The following is a 19,313-nucleotide window of genomic DNA, read 5'->3' as shown; positions in this document are numbered from 1 at the left end:
ATCCATGAAGCCATCATTAGCCTGATTAAGTTCCTGGAGACTTTAAAAATCTCAACGGTCAGAATTAAAGTGACAGCCCCTTCGCACGGATATCATTGATGTTCAGAAATTCGAGACTGTCATTATTTAAAAAGGGGCTGCTCATTTAAAACAGAGATAAGTAAGGTTTTTTGCCCCTGTATCAGAGGATTGACTGTCTTTGGAATTCCCTTCCTCAAAATAAACTAAGCCAGAGGTAGATAAATTCTTGATTATTAAAGGGGGCAAAATCAGGATGTGCATATAGTGGAGCTGATGTTAAAATCAGGACAGCCGTGATTTTATTGAATAGTGGAGTGAGCTTGAAGGGACTATTCTTATTTCTTGCTGGTGTGAAAAGAGACATGGTTTTAAACTTGATGGTTTATTTAGTAATCACTCAGCAAGTTGTTAAATCTGAAAAAAGGGGGCATGCCCCACTGTAAAACATGGGTTTAAAACTTCCAGTCCACTTTTATTCAGAGTGCACAGACTATTACAGATTGACAGAAAAATAATGGACAAGATTTACCTGTGCAAGGGGCAATTGTAGAGATGTAGGAAGCTCTTCAGTAAGCAGCAAAGGACAGGATTTAACACAAAATGCAAAACCAAATACTTGCCTATCACAGATACTAGTAGTGCAAAAATCAGCTTGAGGCACCAGAATAATGATTGAAGTGGTTAAACACAGCTTTCCTTCATAAGTGCTACTGAAGTATACTTGAAAAGAGAAGATTTGAAACGGCCAAGGGAATGATACAAATAGGATTGTGCTTTTGAAGGACCAGTACAGCTAAGATGGGCTGTAGGGATGTGATGCACTATTCTGTGAAAAGTTCGAGCAGCGTCAGGAGAGCTGGAAGGCTGATGTTTGGGGACAGGAGGGTCTAGGCCCGGACCGTCAGCTTTCCTGCTCCTCTGATGCTGCTTGGCCTGCTGTGTTCATGCAGCTCTACACCTTGTTATCTCAGATTCTCCAGCATCTGCAGTTCCTGCTCTCTCCGTGAAAAGTTCATCACTGCCTCGGGGCTAGAATTATTGTACAGAAATGAAAGCGAACATTACATTCCACTAAACTATTGAAAATACAGGATGAATAATAGCAGAAGACACTCCAAAGAATAAACGTTCGTTTTGCTTCTACCAGATATACAAGGCAGAGGAAATAGATGGTTTCTGACGGACACGTTAATTTTTTCCCCACCTTTCTCTCTGAATACCAGTTATAGTTGAATACATTTGTACATGTTCCTAATCGAACGGCCTCATTTTATCATGTTGGGTGAGGAGTTTTATCTTGTAAACCTCTCTGAAAATATCCGATCATCACGATTATATTTGGTAGAGCGCTGGGGGTTGGAATACCACTGTACGATGGAAACCCCTAAACTTAATGCAGTGAATCATCTCTCTATTGTCTGGAATCTCCACATTCCCACCTTCAGCGGCACTATTTTTCATCCATTTCCCACTCCCTGAATGAAATACTAGTGCAAATACAGACACTATAGCAGACCTGGATCACAGACACACACACACACAAACACTTATACGCCGCCCATTCGTGTGTACACGCGGACTCTGTGCACACATTCAGCCCGTGTGCATGCACTCACATACAAACACTTCAATTTCGCTGAATCCACAGCCTCACGCATTGCAGCTCACCCACAGGCACACACATATGTGCAAACACACTCTGATATTACCCATCTACACACACACGTGAACTTCCCCATCAGTTTTGCTGCGCACGTTACAAATTCTTGCTTATGGGTCGGACCCCTCCCTTGATTTTAAAAGACTGAGCACTAGGTAAGGACGGGAACCTCGCGTATCTGTAACAAAAAGAGAAATTACTGGAAAAGCTCAGCAAGTCTGGCAACATCCGTGGGGAGAAATCCAATGCACCTGAAACGTTAACTCTGATTTCTCGCTGCCAGACGTGCTGAGCTTTTTCCGGCAATTTCTGCGTTTGTTCCTGATTTACAGCATTCGCGGTTCTTTCAGTTTTTTTTTTAAATCTCGTGTACCTGTACTGGCGGGCGTTGATTACTTTATATTCGTTCGGTACAGTATAGGGTACAGCAGCAGGCCATTCGGCCCGGCTGATCTGAGCTGGCGTTTACCTCCTCCCATCATTCAACACAACCTTCTACTTTTATCTCCCTCAACTCTTTATCTACAGCCTGCAGCCCCCTCCCTAACCCCCTAACAACCTTACAGCTCATCTGCAGACCCACCTCCAACCACTCCCTGCGGTCAGGTACTCCCAGAGAACCACAGGGACTGCTCTCTCATCAGAGAGAGAGAGAGCTGACAAGTGGTGGGTTAACTTGAGGGTCACCATACCTCAGGCGAGGGGGAGGAGGTTGAGAACGAGAGACGTTCATGGTGGTACTGAGTTCCACAAAGTCATTAGTCGCGGGGTGAGGAAGACTCTGTTGACCCCACTGTTGCATTGAATAGTGAACATTTGTCCATTTAGCCCCTTCGGTTCGGGCTCCCGCAATTGAAAGCATTTTCGTCATGTTTATATCCTGTTGAACCTTACCATTGCCTTAAAGACATTTATTCGGTCGTTCGCTCTTTCCTTTAGAGAGAACAACAATTTTGAAACTAAGACTCTCACACTACCATCACAGAGTGCTTTAGATAGTTTACAATGTGTGGGTGAACCCATATCAACAACAGCACGACCCAAAACACAGTAATACCATCTCGTTATTTTTTTTCTAGCGCAATGTCACATTTTGTGAAACGACTATTGTCAGTTGGGACGTCTGTATCGAGTCTCTCGCACACATTCACACCTCTGCGATTTATTTCGCCGTGTGCTTAGTTGAAGGGATCAAAGTTTTAAAATAAACTGGGGTGAAACGAGCTCAGGGAGAGGGGTGGGAAAATATGCACAACCTTTTAATCCAGTATCCCACTGGAGGGGAGACCATAGTCTCACTCAGTGATTTCAGCAGGTTCTAACTGCAAAATCTTGGTCGCAGGTCCAATACAGGGGCGTGTTCTTAGCATTGATTACTAACAAAAAACGGAGAGTTTCTTTCTTGGGAGAATGAACACATTTCTCGTCCTAAGCCTGCATGAGGTCTGCGCCTGGGGTCCTGCTCTATATATTCCATTTTAATTCGCCACCGATACCACCAGCCCAACCCCCAACCTTCTCCCGGACAGGCAATGCTATCTCTCAGAGGCACTCACACAGTGCTAAGTGAGTTTCACTCATCGCCCAATCTTGCCAGCTGGTCCCTAGCTCTTTTAAAAGGGGACAGAAACGATTAAGTCCCTCGTTATACAGTTAAACTCCGCCAGAGCCCCAAACACCACCACCTCCCAGCAACTGAGACAGCCTCTAATAAAACTGACAGACCGATATGATTACTACCAGTACGATGCCACAATACAGGCACAAGACAGAGTCCGCAGGATGGGGACTACATATCCTCACCCACTGCACTACACATTCAGGGTGTACGTAGGAACGAAGCCGATTTGTTACTGGTACCCGCGTGTAATTTAATGTCAGGAATTGGATTTATAAACGCAAAGAAAACTCTCGATGCAATTCTGCCCTCAATAGGATTTCACCCGCAGCTCCATTCCCCGAGACTTGTTGGCCGCAATATATCTTGCGGGCTCCTGCTCCGATACTTGAAACAAACACAGTTTTGACAACAAACGCTAAAAAGAAATTTTTAAAAATTGGGAAGAGGCTCCACACACATTTTGAACCGAGAGGTAAAGCGTCAAAACGATACAATCCACTGACACCAGTTTATGCAAGCTCCAGTTCAGTGGACCCACATTTTAGTAAGAAAGCAAAATCGACGTGCAATTTGTGGGGTGTGAAAAGAAACACTTTTATTGGATAAGGAGTACATTTTAAAGACAAATCTGAACACATGAGACCGTGTTGATCGTTTGTTTTGGGGAAGTCAATGAAACATTTTGTTACTCTGTCTCTCAATCTTACTGCACTAATCCTGGCAGATCGTTAGATGCTGCTCTATCCTGTCCTGGTGTGTTGCAGAGGCATCGCTGGAAAGAAAGGATCGGTTTTAATTTCTTGTTTGAGGGAACTCTTTTTTAAAGGGCCGATGGAAGGACGTTCGTTCCACAGACCAAAGTCAAAGAAAGTTTTTTCTTCCCCTCTCCAATCAACTCACCGTGGTTTAATATCACAGGCTCTTCCTCAATCCGGTCTTACCCTCCCAGCCCATGAAGGAATTGACTCAGAGAAATCCCTTCTGAGTGACGGGTACTGATCACGCTCTGCCCCGTTCCTGGAAAGCAGCGAGTGTTTTCAATACAAGACACCAGGACAAGGCTATCCAGAAACCTTTACATCCAATTCCAACCGAAACATTTCATAATTTCCTTACACATTGACATTTCACAAAAAAACCTGCACACTCCTCCCCAGAACATATAACAATCTCTTTTACTGGATTCATGATGATTTCAGTTCAACAGATTGGTAAACATCGTAAATGAATGAATGGTAAATTTGCTAATTACCCTGGCTATTCCACTTATTTATTCGTATCCAACTCTCCTCCGCTCTACAGTGACCCAGAACTATAACAGCAAACTACATATGGAATCTGGACTCAACTCCCCGAATTGTTCCCGGCCTAATCCCACAGAGGGTTCGGGACATCTCTCCCTCCATTCATCCCACAATTCATTCTCCTCCACTTGTGCCATCTCCTTCTCCTTTCCACTGTCTTCCCCCACTCTCTCCTCTTCTCCATCCACTGTCTCTTATCACTTCTACTCTCCCTTTCCCCACTGACCCTCCTTATCTGCCTCCCGACCCGCTCCCCTTCCTCTCCCTTCCTTTCCCTATCCCCACTCAATCCTCCTCAGCCTCCCTACTCTCTCCTCTTCCTCTCCCCACTCGCACTCTCTCCTCCTCCTCTCCCCACTCCCACTCTCCATTCTTCCTCTCCCCACTCCTACTCTCTCCTCTTCCTCTCCCCACTCGCACTCTCTCCTCCTCCTCTCCCCACTCCCACTCTCCATTCTTCCTCTCCCCACACCCACTCTCTCCTCTTCCTCTCCCCACACCCACTCTCTCCTCTTCCTCTCCCCACTCTCACTCTCCATTCTTCCTCTCCCAACTCGCACTCTCTCCTCTTCCTCTTCCCACTCCGACTCTCCATTCTTCCTCTCCCCACTCCCACTCTCCATTCTTCCTCTCCCCACTCGCACTCTCTCCTCTTCCTCTCCCCACTCCCACTCTCCATTCTTCCTCTCCCCACTCCCACTCTCCATTCGTCCTCTCCCCACACCCACTCTCTGCTCTTCCTCTCCCCACTCCCACTCTCCATTCTTCCTCTCCCCACTCCCACTCTCTCCTCTTCCTCTCCCCACACCCACTCTCTGCTCTTGCTCTCCCCACACTCACTCTCTCCTCTTCCTCTCCCCACACTCTCCATCTCCCCCTCCCTCTCCCTTTCGCCACTCTATCCTTCTGGCTTTCCCATCTCTTTCCTCCTCTGCCCTTCCCCTCCTGTTTCACCTCTCTGTTCCTCTTCCCTTCTCCTCTCCACCTTTCTCCTTACCTCTCCTACCCCCCCTCCCTCACCTCGCTCCCTCTTTCGCTTTCCCCGTCCCTGCTCCTGGCCCGTCTTCCTATCCCCTCCCATCTGAGCTCGGTCCCTGTTCTCTTGCTTACCTTGCGATGCGCGGTGCTGGGCGATAGCGACGAGAGCAGGTAGCAGCAACACACATAGGAACTTCTGCCGTTTAACTCCACACTGTCCTTGCCCCATCGTCTACACTGGGAAAGCAGGAGCTGTGGGCAAAGGGCAGGAGGAGGGCCAGTTCGTCAGATTTCTCTCCAGCTCCCCCCCGCCCCTTCCCACAACCCCACCAAAAAAAATTAGAAGCCAGAAAACAGACGTCGAAATCCTCAGGAACTTCGAACTCTCTTCCTATAACCCTGCGATTCAGTTGGGGAGGGAGAACGCAGTTTGCCTGGCTCCGATCACTCCACCGCTCTCGTGCCTTTTCTTTCCCTCGTCCAACTGCAATCTTGTCAAGACATGGAAGGCGATTTTTTTTTGCAAAAATAAAAGTTTTCTGCTGGGTTAAGATTCTATTTTTTTGACCCCAGCATGCAGCAGAATGCAGTTGTGTCCTGTAATATCTCTTGTTTGTGGAAATTCCAGATTGGAGGGCAAGTCCCTTGAAATGACGGGGATCACAGAGCCCAGTAAAGTCTATCTTCTTGTAGGATCTCACAGCATCCTTCAGTCCTGGAAGTCTGTACTCCAGGTTAGGGGCGAGAGCCCGTTGTAAACACTAGAGGGAAGAGTGTGTGTGGAGGCAGGCGGAGAGAGAGAGCTCTGATTTAGACTCTGTTCTCTATCCAATGGTGCTCTCTGTATTTCTCACTGCTCGGCTTCCACTCCTGCTTGCTGTAAATCCCGGCGTGGATTCTCCAAGGAACTGCAGCTTTCCATTTGAGCAGGGTCAGTGTAGATTTATTTCCAAATGCAATAACTCCATTTAAATCAAAACATTTATCAGGCCGTGCACCATCTCTGTAATGAAGTGTTTGGTAAATTAAATTTAGAAGTAAAACTAAAACACAAATTGAAGATCGTCCTCAGAATGTCAATGTGAAAACATTGTGGAGTCTTCCTTTTTATTAAGTTGCTCACTGCTTTCATCAAAATATCTAATCTATTTATATTGTTGTAGCACCTTTCTTGACCATAGCTGAAGAAAAACTCTTAATGAGCGAGCATTAGTTTAACATTGCAATTGCTTTCCACTCCACTCATACTGCCCAATCTGGGACTAACATGGGTTCTTGGAATCAAGTCCCACTTGCCCTTTTATGTATCTAACCAATGTGTTTCTGAAGAAGGGTCACTGGACTTGAAATGTCCACTGTATTTTTCCCTACATGGACATTGCTCGACCTGCTGAATTTCTTCAGCAATTTCTGTTTTTGTTTCACCATTCACAGTTTCTTGCTTTACCTAAACAGTTTGATCAACAACTGTAATGGTGTTAAAGATCCTGTACTCAAATTCATGGTTTTATGTTATTCAGAAACTTTCTGAGATTTCATTTCTTTTTTATTGCCAGACCACCTGAGTTCTTTTTTTCCCAGCATTGCCTCCCTTTATTTAATCAAGTGTAGTTAAAAAATAAATCTAAAGCTTTCCAGAAGATTTGTAGCTCGGGTTGTGCTCTAGTTTGTAGACATGCTGATCGAGCTGGTAGGTTTGGTTGCAAACCCTGAGGTACACAAACCGGGGGACGCCACAGATCCATGTACACACTCAGTGGCCAACACTACCCACTCCATCCACTCATCCCAAGAATTCTTCAACATCATCAAGGACACCAGGATAGAAGAGGATGAGATGATGAGATCCTTCATTGTAACACCATTATTCACATCCATAAACATAGACATAGACAAAGGGACAATTGCCACACTGCTGGATGAATCAAGTAAGCCTGCAGCCCAGGACAGCAACACTATCAATAAGGAGACCACCATGAAACTATTAGATTTGTGTCTCACAAGCCACTTCACATTCCGCATTGGCATATACAAACAAATCAACAGAACATCAATGGGATCCCCAATGTTGGGACTGATTGCAGAAGCAGTAATGCAAAAGTTGGAATGGACAGCGCTCCCCATGAGACAACCCAAACTCTGGGTCCGATATATAGATGGCACCTTCGTGATTATTAAACACAGACAATTAGAAGAAATCACTGACACATAAACAGCATCCTTACCAGAGGTAAAGTTCACAAAAGAAGATGAGGGCAACAACTGATTCCCCTTCCTGGACATAATGATAGAACACAAAAGCAATGGGGAACTGCAGACTACTGTACATGGAAAGACCACACACACAGACCAGATACAAGCAAGCACCCCAACAGCCACAAACAGAGCTGCTTCAGGATACTATATAAATGAACCACAACACCTTGCAGCACCCCAGAACTATGCAAAGCAGAACAGGAGAATGTATGCGGAGTCTTCAAATGGAATGGATACCCGAAAAACCATCATTACCTCTGAGACAGACCACAACAGGAAGACCCAACACAACCAGACTCACTAATCGACCTACCATAGATCAAGGACATTTCAGAGACAACCACAGAGCCCTAAGCCTCTGTGTAGCCCATAAGCCAACAACCTCCCTATGACAGCAACTGACAAACATAAAGGATCCCATACCCAAAACCAGCAAAGCCAGTGTAATATACAAAACACCGTGCCAGGACTGTGAGAAATATTACATAGGCCAAACCAGAAGAAAATTGACAATACAAATATATTAACACCAACTAGCCACCAAGACACATGACCAATTCTCACTTTTCTCACTACACATGGATAACGAGGGACATGAATTTGACTGGGACACCACATCGATAATCACACAAGCCAAAAAGAGACACACCGGGAGATTCCTGGAGGCCTGGTATTCCAACCAGAACTCCATCAAAAAGCACACTGATTTAGACCCTGTGTACAAACCACTGAGAAACAGAACCAGAAGTGGTACCAACTACACCAGCAAACCGAGGCATATAAATAACAAACGGGACAGAACACCAATGCTTCACCGGGGGCACACTGACAATGTTACCTAGCAGGGTGGCAAAATGTCTGCAATCAAACACATCAGCTTGGCAAGCATGCCTACAAGCTCAAAAAATAAATCTGGTTCACTAATATTCTTTAGGAAAAGAAATTTGCCATCCTTCCCTGGTCTGGCCTACACTTGCCTCCGGGTCCATGGCAACATGATTGAATCTTAACTACCCTCTGAAATAGCTGAGCAAGCTATTCAGTTCAAGGGCAATTAAAGATGGGTGACAAACTTGTGCCTTGCCAGAACTGCCCACATCCCATGAAAGCCTAAAGGAAGGTCATTTTTTAAAGCATTGTCACTGTTGTGTAGGAATTGGGGAGCCTGGTTTGCGCACAGCAAGCTCCCACAGGTTCAATGGCTTTCACAGCTGCCATTTTCTACTGATAAGTTGCACTGGCCGGGAGATGACGGAAAATTACCTATTCGCTTTGAAAAGTTCCATGAGATTTTCTGTGCCCTCATGAAAGCAGATCCAGGGTCTGCCAGTTTAAGGTCTATCCAGAAGACAATGCCTCTGACAGTGCGGCACTGCCTCAGTATTCCACAAAGTGTCAGCCTGGATTACCCATTGAAGTGTCTGGGGTCTTTAACCCATGACCTTCTGAACTGAGGGTTGAAAATATAACCAGCCGACCCAAACTGCAGTTCTGCCGCACTGCCCTTGCTCAGCAATTAAATTGAATTGTGTCACATCTATGTAATATTATGTGATGAAAATTGATACATGCCTTATATTTACCTCCTGAAATGCTTGTCTATTTTTCTGTAAAACTATCTGTCTTGAAATTTTCTTTGTATCTTGAAGCAGTATGTAAGATGAGGTCACTTAGAGAGGAGGAGGTTTCGGAAAAGCCATCACATTATTTTCCAAATTTACAACAATGAATGAAACTTCAGAACCATTTATTAGCTGTAATATACTGCAGGATGTTCTGTGGTTATGAAAATGTATGTAGGTAATGCAGGTTGAAAAGTTATCGGAGATATGCAGAAATGAGTTTTTTTATCCATTCGTAGGGTTTGCGAGGTCACTCACTGGACCAGCAGCAGCCCATTTGAGGTAGGGAGGGAATTCCAGGATCTTGACCCAGTGACACTGAAGGAATGATGATATATTTCCAAGTTAGGATGGTTAGTTGCTTGGAAAGGAACTTGCAGGCCATGGTGTTCCTGCGTATCCACCACCCAAGACCTTCTGGATGGTTATGGTCCCAAACGGTATCAAGCCTGTTGAAGCTGCTTTCATCCAGGTGATGGGGAGTATTCTATCACTCGCCTGGCTTGTGCCTTTTAGATGGTGAACAGACTTTGGGGAGTGAGGCAGTGACTTATTTGTTGCGGATCTGTAGCCTCTCACCTGTCAAGTAGACACGGAATTAAACGGTCAGTCCAATTAGCATCCTGTTTTCTGGTAACCACAACAATGTTGGTAGTGCGGAATTCAGTGATGGTAAAGCCATTGAATGCCGAGATCAACAATCTTATCCCCTTTTTTGGGGATGGTCATTTCCTGGCAAGAATGCTTGTTAGAAAAGAGAGAGTCCTGCCCATAGTAGGCCTTCAGCCCCAATTATAAAATGGGACAATTTTGAATCTATCCAAAAGGTAAAAGAAAAATATTCAATTTAATTTCTTCTGGTGTTTAGGTAATAAATCCATGCACTTGGCCAATGTTCGCATATCTACAATTGTATAGGAACAAATAGAGGGGAGCTTCTTTCAAAAGCAGAATGCTGTGGATGCTGTAAAACTGAAACTGACACAGAAAGTGCTAGAGAAATGCAACAGGTCTGACAGCATCGGAGGAGAGAGAAACAGAGTTATTATTCCAAGACTGATATGTCTCCTCTTCAGAACCTTTCTCATTTACCCACAAGGTGAATTTGTCAACCATTGAAGGTTTACTTGGCAGCTTGTGTAATGCAATTAATTTAGGTCCTCCAGCTGTTTAATATGTTTGGTCGGAGAAAGCAAAGGTCTCTCTATTTTCTGATGACCAATTGAACTTCTCAAGATTTTTCAACCTCTCCGTTTTCATTGGCGCTGGGAACCTTGTGGGCTCAAAAGTGGAAGGTGGAAAGCCTCCAGCACTGAACAGATTCAGAGACTCAGAGAGTCACACAACACAGAGGAATATTATTCATGTTCTGACCCTTTGAAAGACCTAAGCAGCTAAGACTCATGTCTATTTTACCCAATATCCTGCAAATGCTTCTTTTTAAAGAAAGATCCAATTGTTTTTTACAAGTTACTAATGAATCTGCTTTTACACTTTTATCCAGGCAGCGCATTCTATTTGCATAATAAAAAAAACTTTCCTATTCTCACCTCTGGTTACTATTCAAAATAGTATCAGAGATAATGGGAACTGCAGATGCTGGAGATTCCAAGATAATAAAATGTGAGGCTGGATGAACACAGCAGGCCAAGCAGCATCTCAGGAGCACAAAAGCTGACGTTTCGGGCCTAGACCCTTCATCAGCTTTTGTGCTCCTGAGATGCTGCTTGGCCTGCTGTGTTCATCCAGCCTCACATTTTATTATCTTATTCAAAATAGTGTTTCTTTTTACTCTTTCACGGGATATGAGCATCACTAGTAAAGCCAGCATTTAGTGCCCATCTGTAGTTGTCCTAATGAACTAAATGACTTCCATGGCCATTTTAGAGGACAGTTAAGAGTCAACCACATTGCTGTGGGTCTGGAGTCATATGTAGGCCAGACCAGGTAAGGATGGAAGCTTCCTTCCCTACAGGACATTAGTGAAGCAGATGAATTTTTAGGACAACCAATGATAGCTTCATGGTGCTATTACTGTGATTAACTTTCAGTTCAACATTCAGTTATCAATTAATTGAATTTAAATCCCACCAGTTATTGTAGTAGGATTTGTTCCCTATCCCAAAGGTATTAGCCTGGAATTTGGATGACTAAATCTAACGGCATTACCACAGCTCCATCCTCTCCTATAATTTATTCTGAGTGTTCTGGCTACTGGTAATGTAGATGGAATATTTTTTCCTGGACTCACCATGATAATCCATACATTCTCTGCTTTAAAAACAATTCCATCTTTTCTATTTCCTCCATAAATGTTTATCAATAAGAAATATTTATGACAAAGGTATTTCTGTGAAGAAAACAAACTTTTATATTGAGCTATAATCATATTATTGTAGCTTAATCTCGCATCGGCGTCTCCAAATTGCTAGACATATTTAGAGTATTGGAAGGGTCTGATCCACTCACCTGTACAGCTGGAGAACTGTGAATATTTAATATTCACAAAATATTTTTCTAAGTGGTGTTAACCAAAGCTCAGTGGATTCCGTCCTCACTCTTGAGTCAGTAGGCTCTGGGCTCAAAGGACCCAAGTGGTAAGTCTAGAACGATTCTGTCAGGGCCAGTACCAAGGGAGTGCCATATTGTCAGAGATCCAGTTTTTCAGATGAAATGTAAATCAAGGTCCAGTAACTGCCCTCTTGGATGGGTGTAAAGGATCCCATAGCACTAATTCTCTCCTGTGTCCAGGGCTAATATTAATCCCCCAACAAACGTAATTAAAAGGCAGATTATCTGGCCGTTTTCATGATATTGTCTGGGGAAAGTTTGTTGTGTGCTACAACACTGACTGACCCAAAGTTCTTTATTGGCTGTAAAATGCTTGAGGATGATCTGAAGTGAGAAGTGCTGTATAAATTCAAGGCTTTCTCTACATGTTGGATAACAGTAATCGGGATTGGGAGTGGATGGGTCGGTTAGCGGTTGTTATCACTCCAGAATAACCCAACTCAATTCCCTTCCCATGCAGCTATTTCTGAGACTAGAATGTACTTCACAAACTTTGTTCCCTGTGTGTGTGTTTCCTGTAACAAATGTGCATGGCTGCCCAAAAAAAAGCCTTCTAAGATATCATACATTGATGGAATTGACTATGCTTGTCAACAAGGTTTTAAGGGGAATATTACCCTGGACTACACTCCATACCAGATTCCCTCTGGTATGAGTTTGCTGTTATAAACAGGGTGATAGATGTTTGTGAAAAAAAAATGCTGTGTCTGGTCTTTCATTGTATGTGAATTTGTAAAGTACGCTGATGAGAAAAAATGATACAGAAACATCCAGTAAAGGTATTCCATAACAGCGCAGTTAAACATGCTCATTCCTCTGTGACTAATACTCGTTGTGTATACAGAACAAAGTTAAATATTTAGGTTTAGACACAAGCAATGGAAAGCTCTGTCACTTAATCCACTGGCCTTGTTTAAAAGAGCTCCTTACATAGTTCAATGCATTCTCAAGGTGCAATTCATAATATTGATAATTTTGAGAAGGTTACTAATGAGCCTACAAAGCAATAATAGAGCAGTCTACAGTGAAACTGAAGACATAAAACAGAAGCTGATAGCTGAAGTGCTTTGATCAGCTTACAGCTCCCAGTTACAAGAGCAGAGACTGTAGACAGTGTCTGTATTTCCTAAACAGATTGAAATTCCCTGTTTATTATATGGGATTTAGGGCATTCGTGAGGAATTGCATTCCACAATAATTTTTCCATGAAAATTGCCTGCGACCATTAGTGAATGATTCAACTGAATCCATTCTAACATCAATTTGGTGTTAATATGTTTGTGGGCCTTTTCTCAACAGACTATTGGAAACTCTGAAGTAGCTGTCAGAAGGTCCCAGACATTATAATGATCTAATGCCCACAAGCTTTCAAGAGGTATGTCTATGTTAATGTTGCTATTAGTACTTATTAGGTGTTACTTGAAACATCAATCGGAAGGACATCAGCACAAACGCAGCAAAGCTTTAAAAAAGAGATAATGGGAACTGCAGATGCTGGAGAATCCGAGATAACAAAGTGTGGAGCTGGATGAACACAGCAGGCCCAGCAGCATCTCAGGAGCACAAAAGCTGACGTTTCGGGCCTAGACCCTTCATCAGAGAGGGAGATGGGGAGAGGGAACTGGAATAAATAAGGAGAGAGGGGGAGGAGGACCGAAGATGGAGAGAAAAGAAGATAGGTGGAGAGGAGAGTATAGGTGGAGAGGTAGGGAGGGGATAGGTCAGTCCAGGGAAGATGGACAGGTCAAGGAGGCGGAGATAACAAAGTGTGAAGCTGGATGAACACAGCAGGCCCAGCAGCATCTCAGGAGCACAAAAGCTGACGTTTCGGGCCTAGACCCTTCATCAGAGAGGGTGATGCTCTCTGATGAAGGGTCTAGGCTCGAAATGTCAGCTTTTGTGCTCCTGAGATGCTACTGGGCCTGCTGTGTTCATCCAGCTTCACACTTTGTTATCTTGGATGCTCCAGCATCTGCAGTTCCCATTATCTCAGGTCAAGGAGGTGGGATAAGGTGGTAGGTAGGAAATGGAGGTGCGGCTTGAAGTGGGAGGAAGGGATGGGTGAGAGGAAGAACAGGTTAGGGAAGCAGAGACAGGCTGGGCTGGTTTTGGGATGCAGTGGGGGAAGGGGAGATTTTGAAGCTTGTGAATTCCACATTGATGCTATTGGGCATCAACAAACAACTGCACCTCCCAGTCGCGAACCATTTCAACTCCCCCTCCCAGTCCTCAGACGACCATGGAACAGTCCCTCTTCCGCACCTACACAGGCCCCAAACCCCACCTCTTCCTCTGTTACATTGATGACTGCAATGGCGCCGCCTCTTGCTCCCCAGAGGAGCACGAACAGTTCATCTACTTTACCAACACCCTCCACCCCAACCTCAACTTCACCTGGGCCATCTCCAACACATCCCTCACCTTCCTGGACCTCTCAGTCTCCATCTCAGGTAACCAGCTAGAAACTGATGTCCATTTCAAGCCCACTGACTCCCACAGCTACCTAGAATACACCTCCTCCCATCCACCCTTCTGCAAAAATTCCATCCCCTGTTCCCAATTCCTCCGCCTCTGCCGCATCTGCTCCCAGGATGAGGCATTCCACTCCCGCACATCCCAGATGTCCAAGTTCTTCAAGGACCACAACTTTCCCCCCGCAGTGGTCGAGAACACCCTTGACCACGTCTCCCGCATTTCCCGCAACACATCCCTTACACCCTGTCCTCGCCACAACCGCCCCCAGACGATCCCCCTCGTTCTCACACACCACCCCACCAACCTCCGGATACAACGTATCATCCTCCGACACTTCTGCCATCTACAATCCGACCCCACCACCCAAGCTATTTTATCATCCCCACCCTTGTTTGCCTTCTGGAGAGACCACTCTTTCCGCGACTCCCTTGTCCGCTCCATACTCCCCTCCAACCCCACCACACCTGGCACCTTCCCCTGCAACCGCAGGAAGTGCTACACTTGCCCCCACACCTCCTCCCTCACCCCTATCCGAGGCTCCAAGATGACCTTCCATATCAAGCAGATGTTCACCTGTACATCTGCCAATGTGGTATACTGTATCCATTGTACCCGGTGTGGCTTCCTCTACATTGAGGAAACCAAGCGGAGGCTTGGGGACCGCTTTGCAGAACACCTCCGCTCGGTTCCCAACAAACAACTGCATCTCCCAGTCGCAAACCATTTCAACTCCCCCTCCCATTCTTTAGATGGCATGTCCATCCTGTGCCTCCTGCAGTGCCACAATGATGCCACCCGAAGGTTGCAAGAACAGCGACTCATATTCCGCGTGGGAACCCTGCAGCCCAATGGCATCAATGCGGACTTCACAAGCTTCAAAATCTCCCCTTCCCCCACTGTATCCCAAAACCAGCCCAGTTCGTCCCCTCCCCCCACTGCATCCCAAAACCAGCCCAGCCTGTCTCTGCTTCCCTAACCTGTTCTTCCTCTCACCCATCCCTTCCTCCCACCTTAAGCCACACCTCCATTTCCTACCTACCACCTCATCCTGCCTCCTTGACCTGCCCATCTTCCCTGGACTGACCCATCCCCTCCCTACCTTCCCACCTATACTCTCCTCTCCACCTATCTTGTTTTCACTCCATCTTCGGTCCGCCTCCCCCTCTCTCCCTATTTATTCCAGTTCCCTCTCCCCATCCCCCTCTCTGATGAAGGGTCTAGGCCCGAAACGTCAGCTTTTGTGCTCCTAAGATGCTGCTTGGCCTGCTGTTTTCATCCAGCCTCACACTTTGTTATCAAAGCTTTAAAGAATACAGTTTACCAATACCAGGTGCTTACAATTGAACAAATAAAGAAACATTTCAATGTAGCTTGCTGTAATATTACTGCAGCATCGGGCTGTAGGATATAAGAACAAAGGCACTTGCTTCTTTGATGTTGGCAAATATAGATAACAGATGGGAGTCAAAAATATGCATTTCTGATGAAGGGGCTAGGCTCAAAACATCAGCTTTCCTACTCCTAAGGTGCTGCTTTGCCTGCTGTGTTCATCCAGCTCTACACCTTGTTATTCACCAAATCCTTTTTATTTTGTTATACGATTAAGAGGATCAGTGAGCAACTTAACATTCAGTACAAATCTAATCAAGGAAACTTCTTTGCTCGGCATTGGATATATTACCACAGTGTGGTTTGAGGGGATGGTATTTTAATGGGCTGGTTAGCTCAGTTGAAAGACAGCTGGTTTGTAACACAGCGTAATGCCAAAATCGTGAGCTAAATTTGTACACTGGCTCAGGGTTTCCATGAACAACTGTCCTTCTCAAACTCTCGCCACACCTGAAGTTAGACCACTGACAATCATTTCTCTGTAATGAGAGAATAGCCCTATGATCTGGTAAAACAATAGTAACTTTACTTTTTAATGTTAAGGGGATGTTAGCTACGTGCTGGTGAAGGGAGAAAGCTAGAGGTGGATGTATTGATAATAAGGTAGGATGTAAAGAAGCTTGCATGGCTGGGCCAGTTGGTCCCTTCGGCTTGTTTCAGTGGTGTAAATTCTACATAATTTATGTGGGAAGATCTCCTTCAGTTCAGCAAACGAAGCCAGCCAGATATAACAGTATAAATGGCTGTTCCTTCAGTTTCACCATCTTCACCTTCAACAGCTTAAAATATGAATTAGGCTGTGTTTATTACTGATAAGGCCAGTATTTAGTTACCCTGTCTGACTGCTCTAAAGGAATTGCTACTGGTGAACTCTCTCCTTCAACTGAAAAAAACGAAAGAACTGCAGGTGCTGTGAATCAGAAATAAAATCAGAAATTGCTGGAAAAGCTCAGCAGGTCTGGCAGCATCTGTGGGGAGAAATCAGAGTTACTGTTTTGTGTCCAGTGAAGCATTCTCGGAACTCTTCTCAGACTGTTGCACACTATCTGATGGCGATATTTTCACAAACCTGTTCTAGGTTAATCTTTGTTTGATAAAACTCTTCTGAAGCATTTGGACCACTGTCAATGTTAAAAATGCTGTAACAATTCAGGTTGTTGTTGATAATGATTGAACCATCTGTAACAATAGAAATTATAACCCTTGTTTCATCTGAAACTTTTAATCTAATTTAAAAAATGTGTCAAAGAAATTTAGGGTTTCGTTATCACTGAAAATTTTCTCCTGACATTGGTCATTGTTATGTGCAGGACATTAACTTTAAATTTCCAGAGACTTTGAGACAATCCTGGAGGATTGGCAAGTTTAAAAAAAGAGCTCTCAGTAGTTCAAAGCTGTGTATCAAAGTTTCCAACATTGAAACTGAGGAAGTTACAGGGCTGTGGGGAGGGAATAGGATTGCTCTCACTGACTTGGATACGAATCAGCTGATTGACCTCCTTTTGTTGTACTCTGTGGATCATTCTACGTTGGAGAAAAGCATAAGAAAAAGGACGAGACTATTCAGCCCTTCACTGTTGCCTTTGGAGCTATGGCTATAGCTGTGGTGTTGTTAGGACGGGAGTTCCATGATTTTGACCCGGCAGCCATGAAGAGCATGTCAGTGAATATCAGCCTTAGAACTAAAATTAACAATTAATCAATTGCTGTTTGTTGAAGAGAGTTCAAAACTTCATTGGAGATAAAAGAAATTCTTAGTTTCACTCTGATCGGTCTGATTCCAATGTTTAAGCTAAATTTCCCAAAACATGAAAATAACTTTCCATCTATTTTCCCTATCAGTTCCCCTTAATATCTTGTTGGTGATAAATTAGATTGTCACATCTCAGTGGAGTGAAAGGTTGTGAAGATTCATCTCAATGTGCCTGCGGGCAGAAGTTTGAAGGTGAGCCAAGTTCGCAACCAGATCCCAAGGAAGGTTCTGGAAGCTGTTTCTCTGCTATTATCATTCCTGCCCTCTCCTTAGTTTAATATCCGCTCCATTTCTTGTGCCTCTCGTGGAATCTTGGCATGCAATGCTTCCTGAATGCAAACCTCCTTACCCTGTGAAAGCAACAGCTCTTTGCATCTGAACCCTGGTACCTGAGTGTTGGCAAACTGTGTGACAGTGAAGGAATATCACATTTGACGCTCACACTGTTATCACTCAATGCCTACACACAGATTTCACAGCAAAATCTTGGCTCTGATAAAGGTGCATTGCTAAGAACCTTCACACTCTCACCCCTGTTACTGGAACTGATCTTGGATACCTCACTGCTAACATCACCTTACACTTACCGATCGCCTTTAACATTGTAAATCCAACACCAACACTTCACTGCAGCATTGACAAACAAAATTTGCCATCGAGTGACATGTTAAGAACGGGTGACTGTAAGCTCGATCAATGGGATTTTGAAAGAGAGAGCAAGTGAGGTTCAGGGATTCAGGGTGTCCATTCCAGACTTGAGGGAGCTGAAAGTCTGCCTGGCAATGGCGATTTCAGGAAAGGGCAAGGGATCAAAATTGCAGAAGCTTTCAAAGAGTTGTAGAACTTGGAAAGGGTCACAGCGGTAAGGAGGCCAGGAAGGGACTTGAAAACAAGGATGAAAATTTAAATGAGACAACAAGGTGGAGAGCTGGATGAACACAGCAGGCCAAGCAGCATCAGAGGAGCAGGAAGGGTCTAGGCCCGAAACATCGACCTTCCTGCTCCTCTGATGCTGCTTGGCCTGCTGTATTCATCCAGCTCTACAACTTGTTATCTCAGATTCTCCAACATTTGCAGTTCCTACTATCTCTGAGAATTTGCATGTTAGGGTTTTGCTGCATCAGGAAACAATGTAGTTCAGTGGGCACCAGGGGGCGATATATGAACAGGACCTGGTGCAGATCAAAACACAGCCAGCAGAGAGGCAGATGGGAGGCTGGTCAGGAGAGTTTTGGTTCAGGCTAGTCTTGAGGAAATGTAAACATGGAAAGGAGCTCTCCTACAGCAGCAACCGCGTGACTGAGGGATGGTGAAGGGTAATGTTGCATAGGTGAAAACAGGCTGCCAATGGGATTAGACCTGGGACTGTTCCTGGCCTGTGACACAAGAAACAGTTTATTAATATAGGAACACCTGAGGGTTCTGACAAGAGCAATTTCAATCCTTGTGTTTCACAAATGGACAGGAATATCCCAGTGAAAATTCCTAAGCTGTCCTCCATAGCCGTTCAACTTGCTTGCTTTTCCAGCATCTTTCCAAGTGTAAGTGGAGGTGGAATCTGCTTTCATCACCTTTTCAGGCAGCATATTCCACATCAATAATTAAATCAGATTTATATTCTTCCTCGTCCCAACATGTGCAATCCGGATCATTGACACCCCAC

General features: G+C 44.6%; 1 protein-coding gene across 5 annotated transcripts in view; it reads right to left on the bottom strand.

Annotated features, from left to right (window-relative positions):
- The window catches only part of LOC125458413 (netrin receptor UNC5C-like), a 366,866-nt gene extending 360,472 nt beyond the window's left edge, over positions 1-6,394 (bottom strand). For all 5 annotated transcript variants that reach the window (XM_048543670.2, XM_048543678.2, XM_048543692.2 and 2 more), the window contains exon 1: positions 5,717-6,394. In XM_048543670.2, the coding sequence (XP_048399627.1) occupies positions 5,717-5,813 (97 nt within the window). In that variant the 5' untranslated portion in view covers positions 5,814-6,394. The remainder of the gene's footprint in view (positions 1-5,716) is intronic.
- Positions 6,395-19,313: the final 12,919 nt, after the last annotated feature.

This window comes from Stegostoma tigrinum, chromosome 1 (genome assembly GCF_030684315.1).
Source record: "Stegostoma tigrinum isolate sSteTig4 chromosome 1, sSteTig4.hap1, whole genome shotgun sequence".
NCBI lineage: Eukaryota > Metazoa > Chordata > Chondrichthyes > Orectolobiformes > Stegostomatidae > Stegostoma > Stegostoma tigrinum.
The sequence above is the reverse complement of the archived record's forward strand: the minus strand, read 5'-3'. Positions and strand labels throughout refer to the sequence as shown.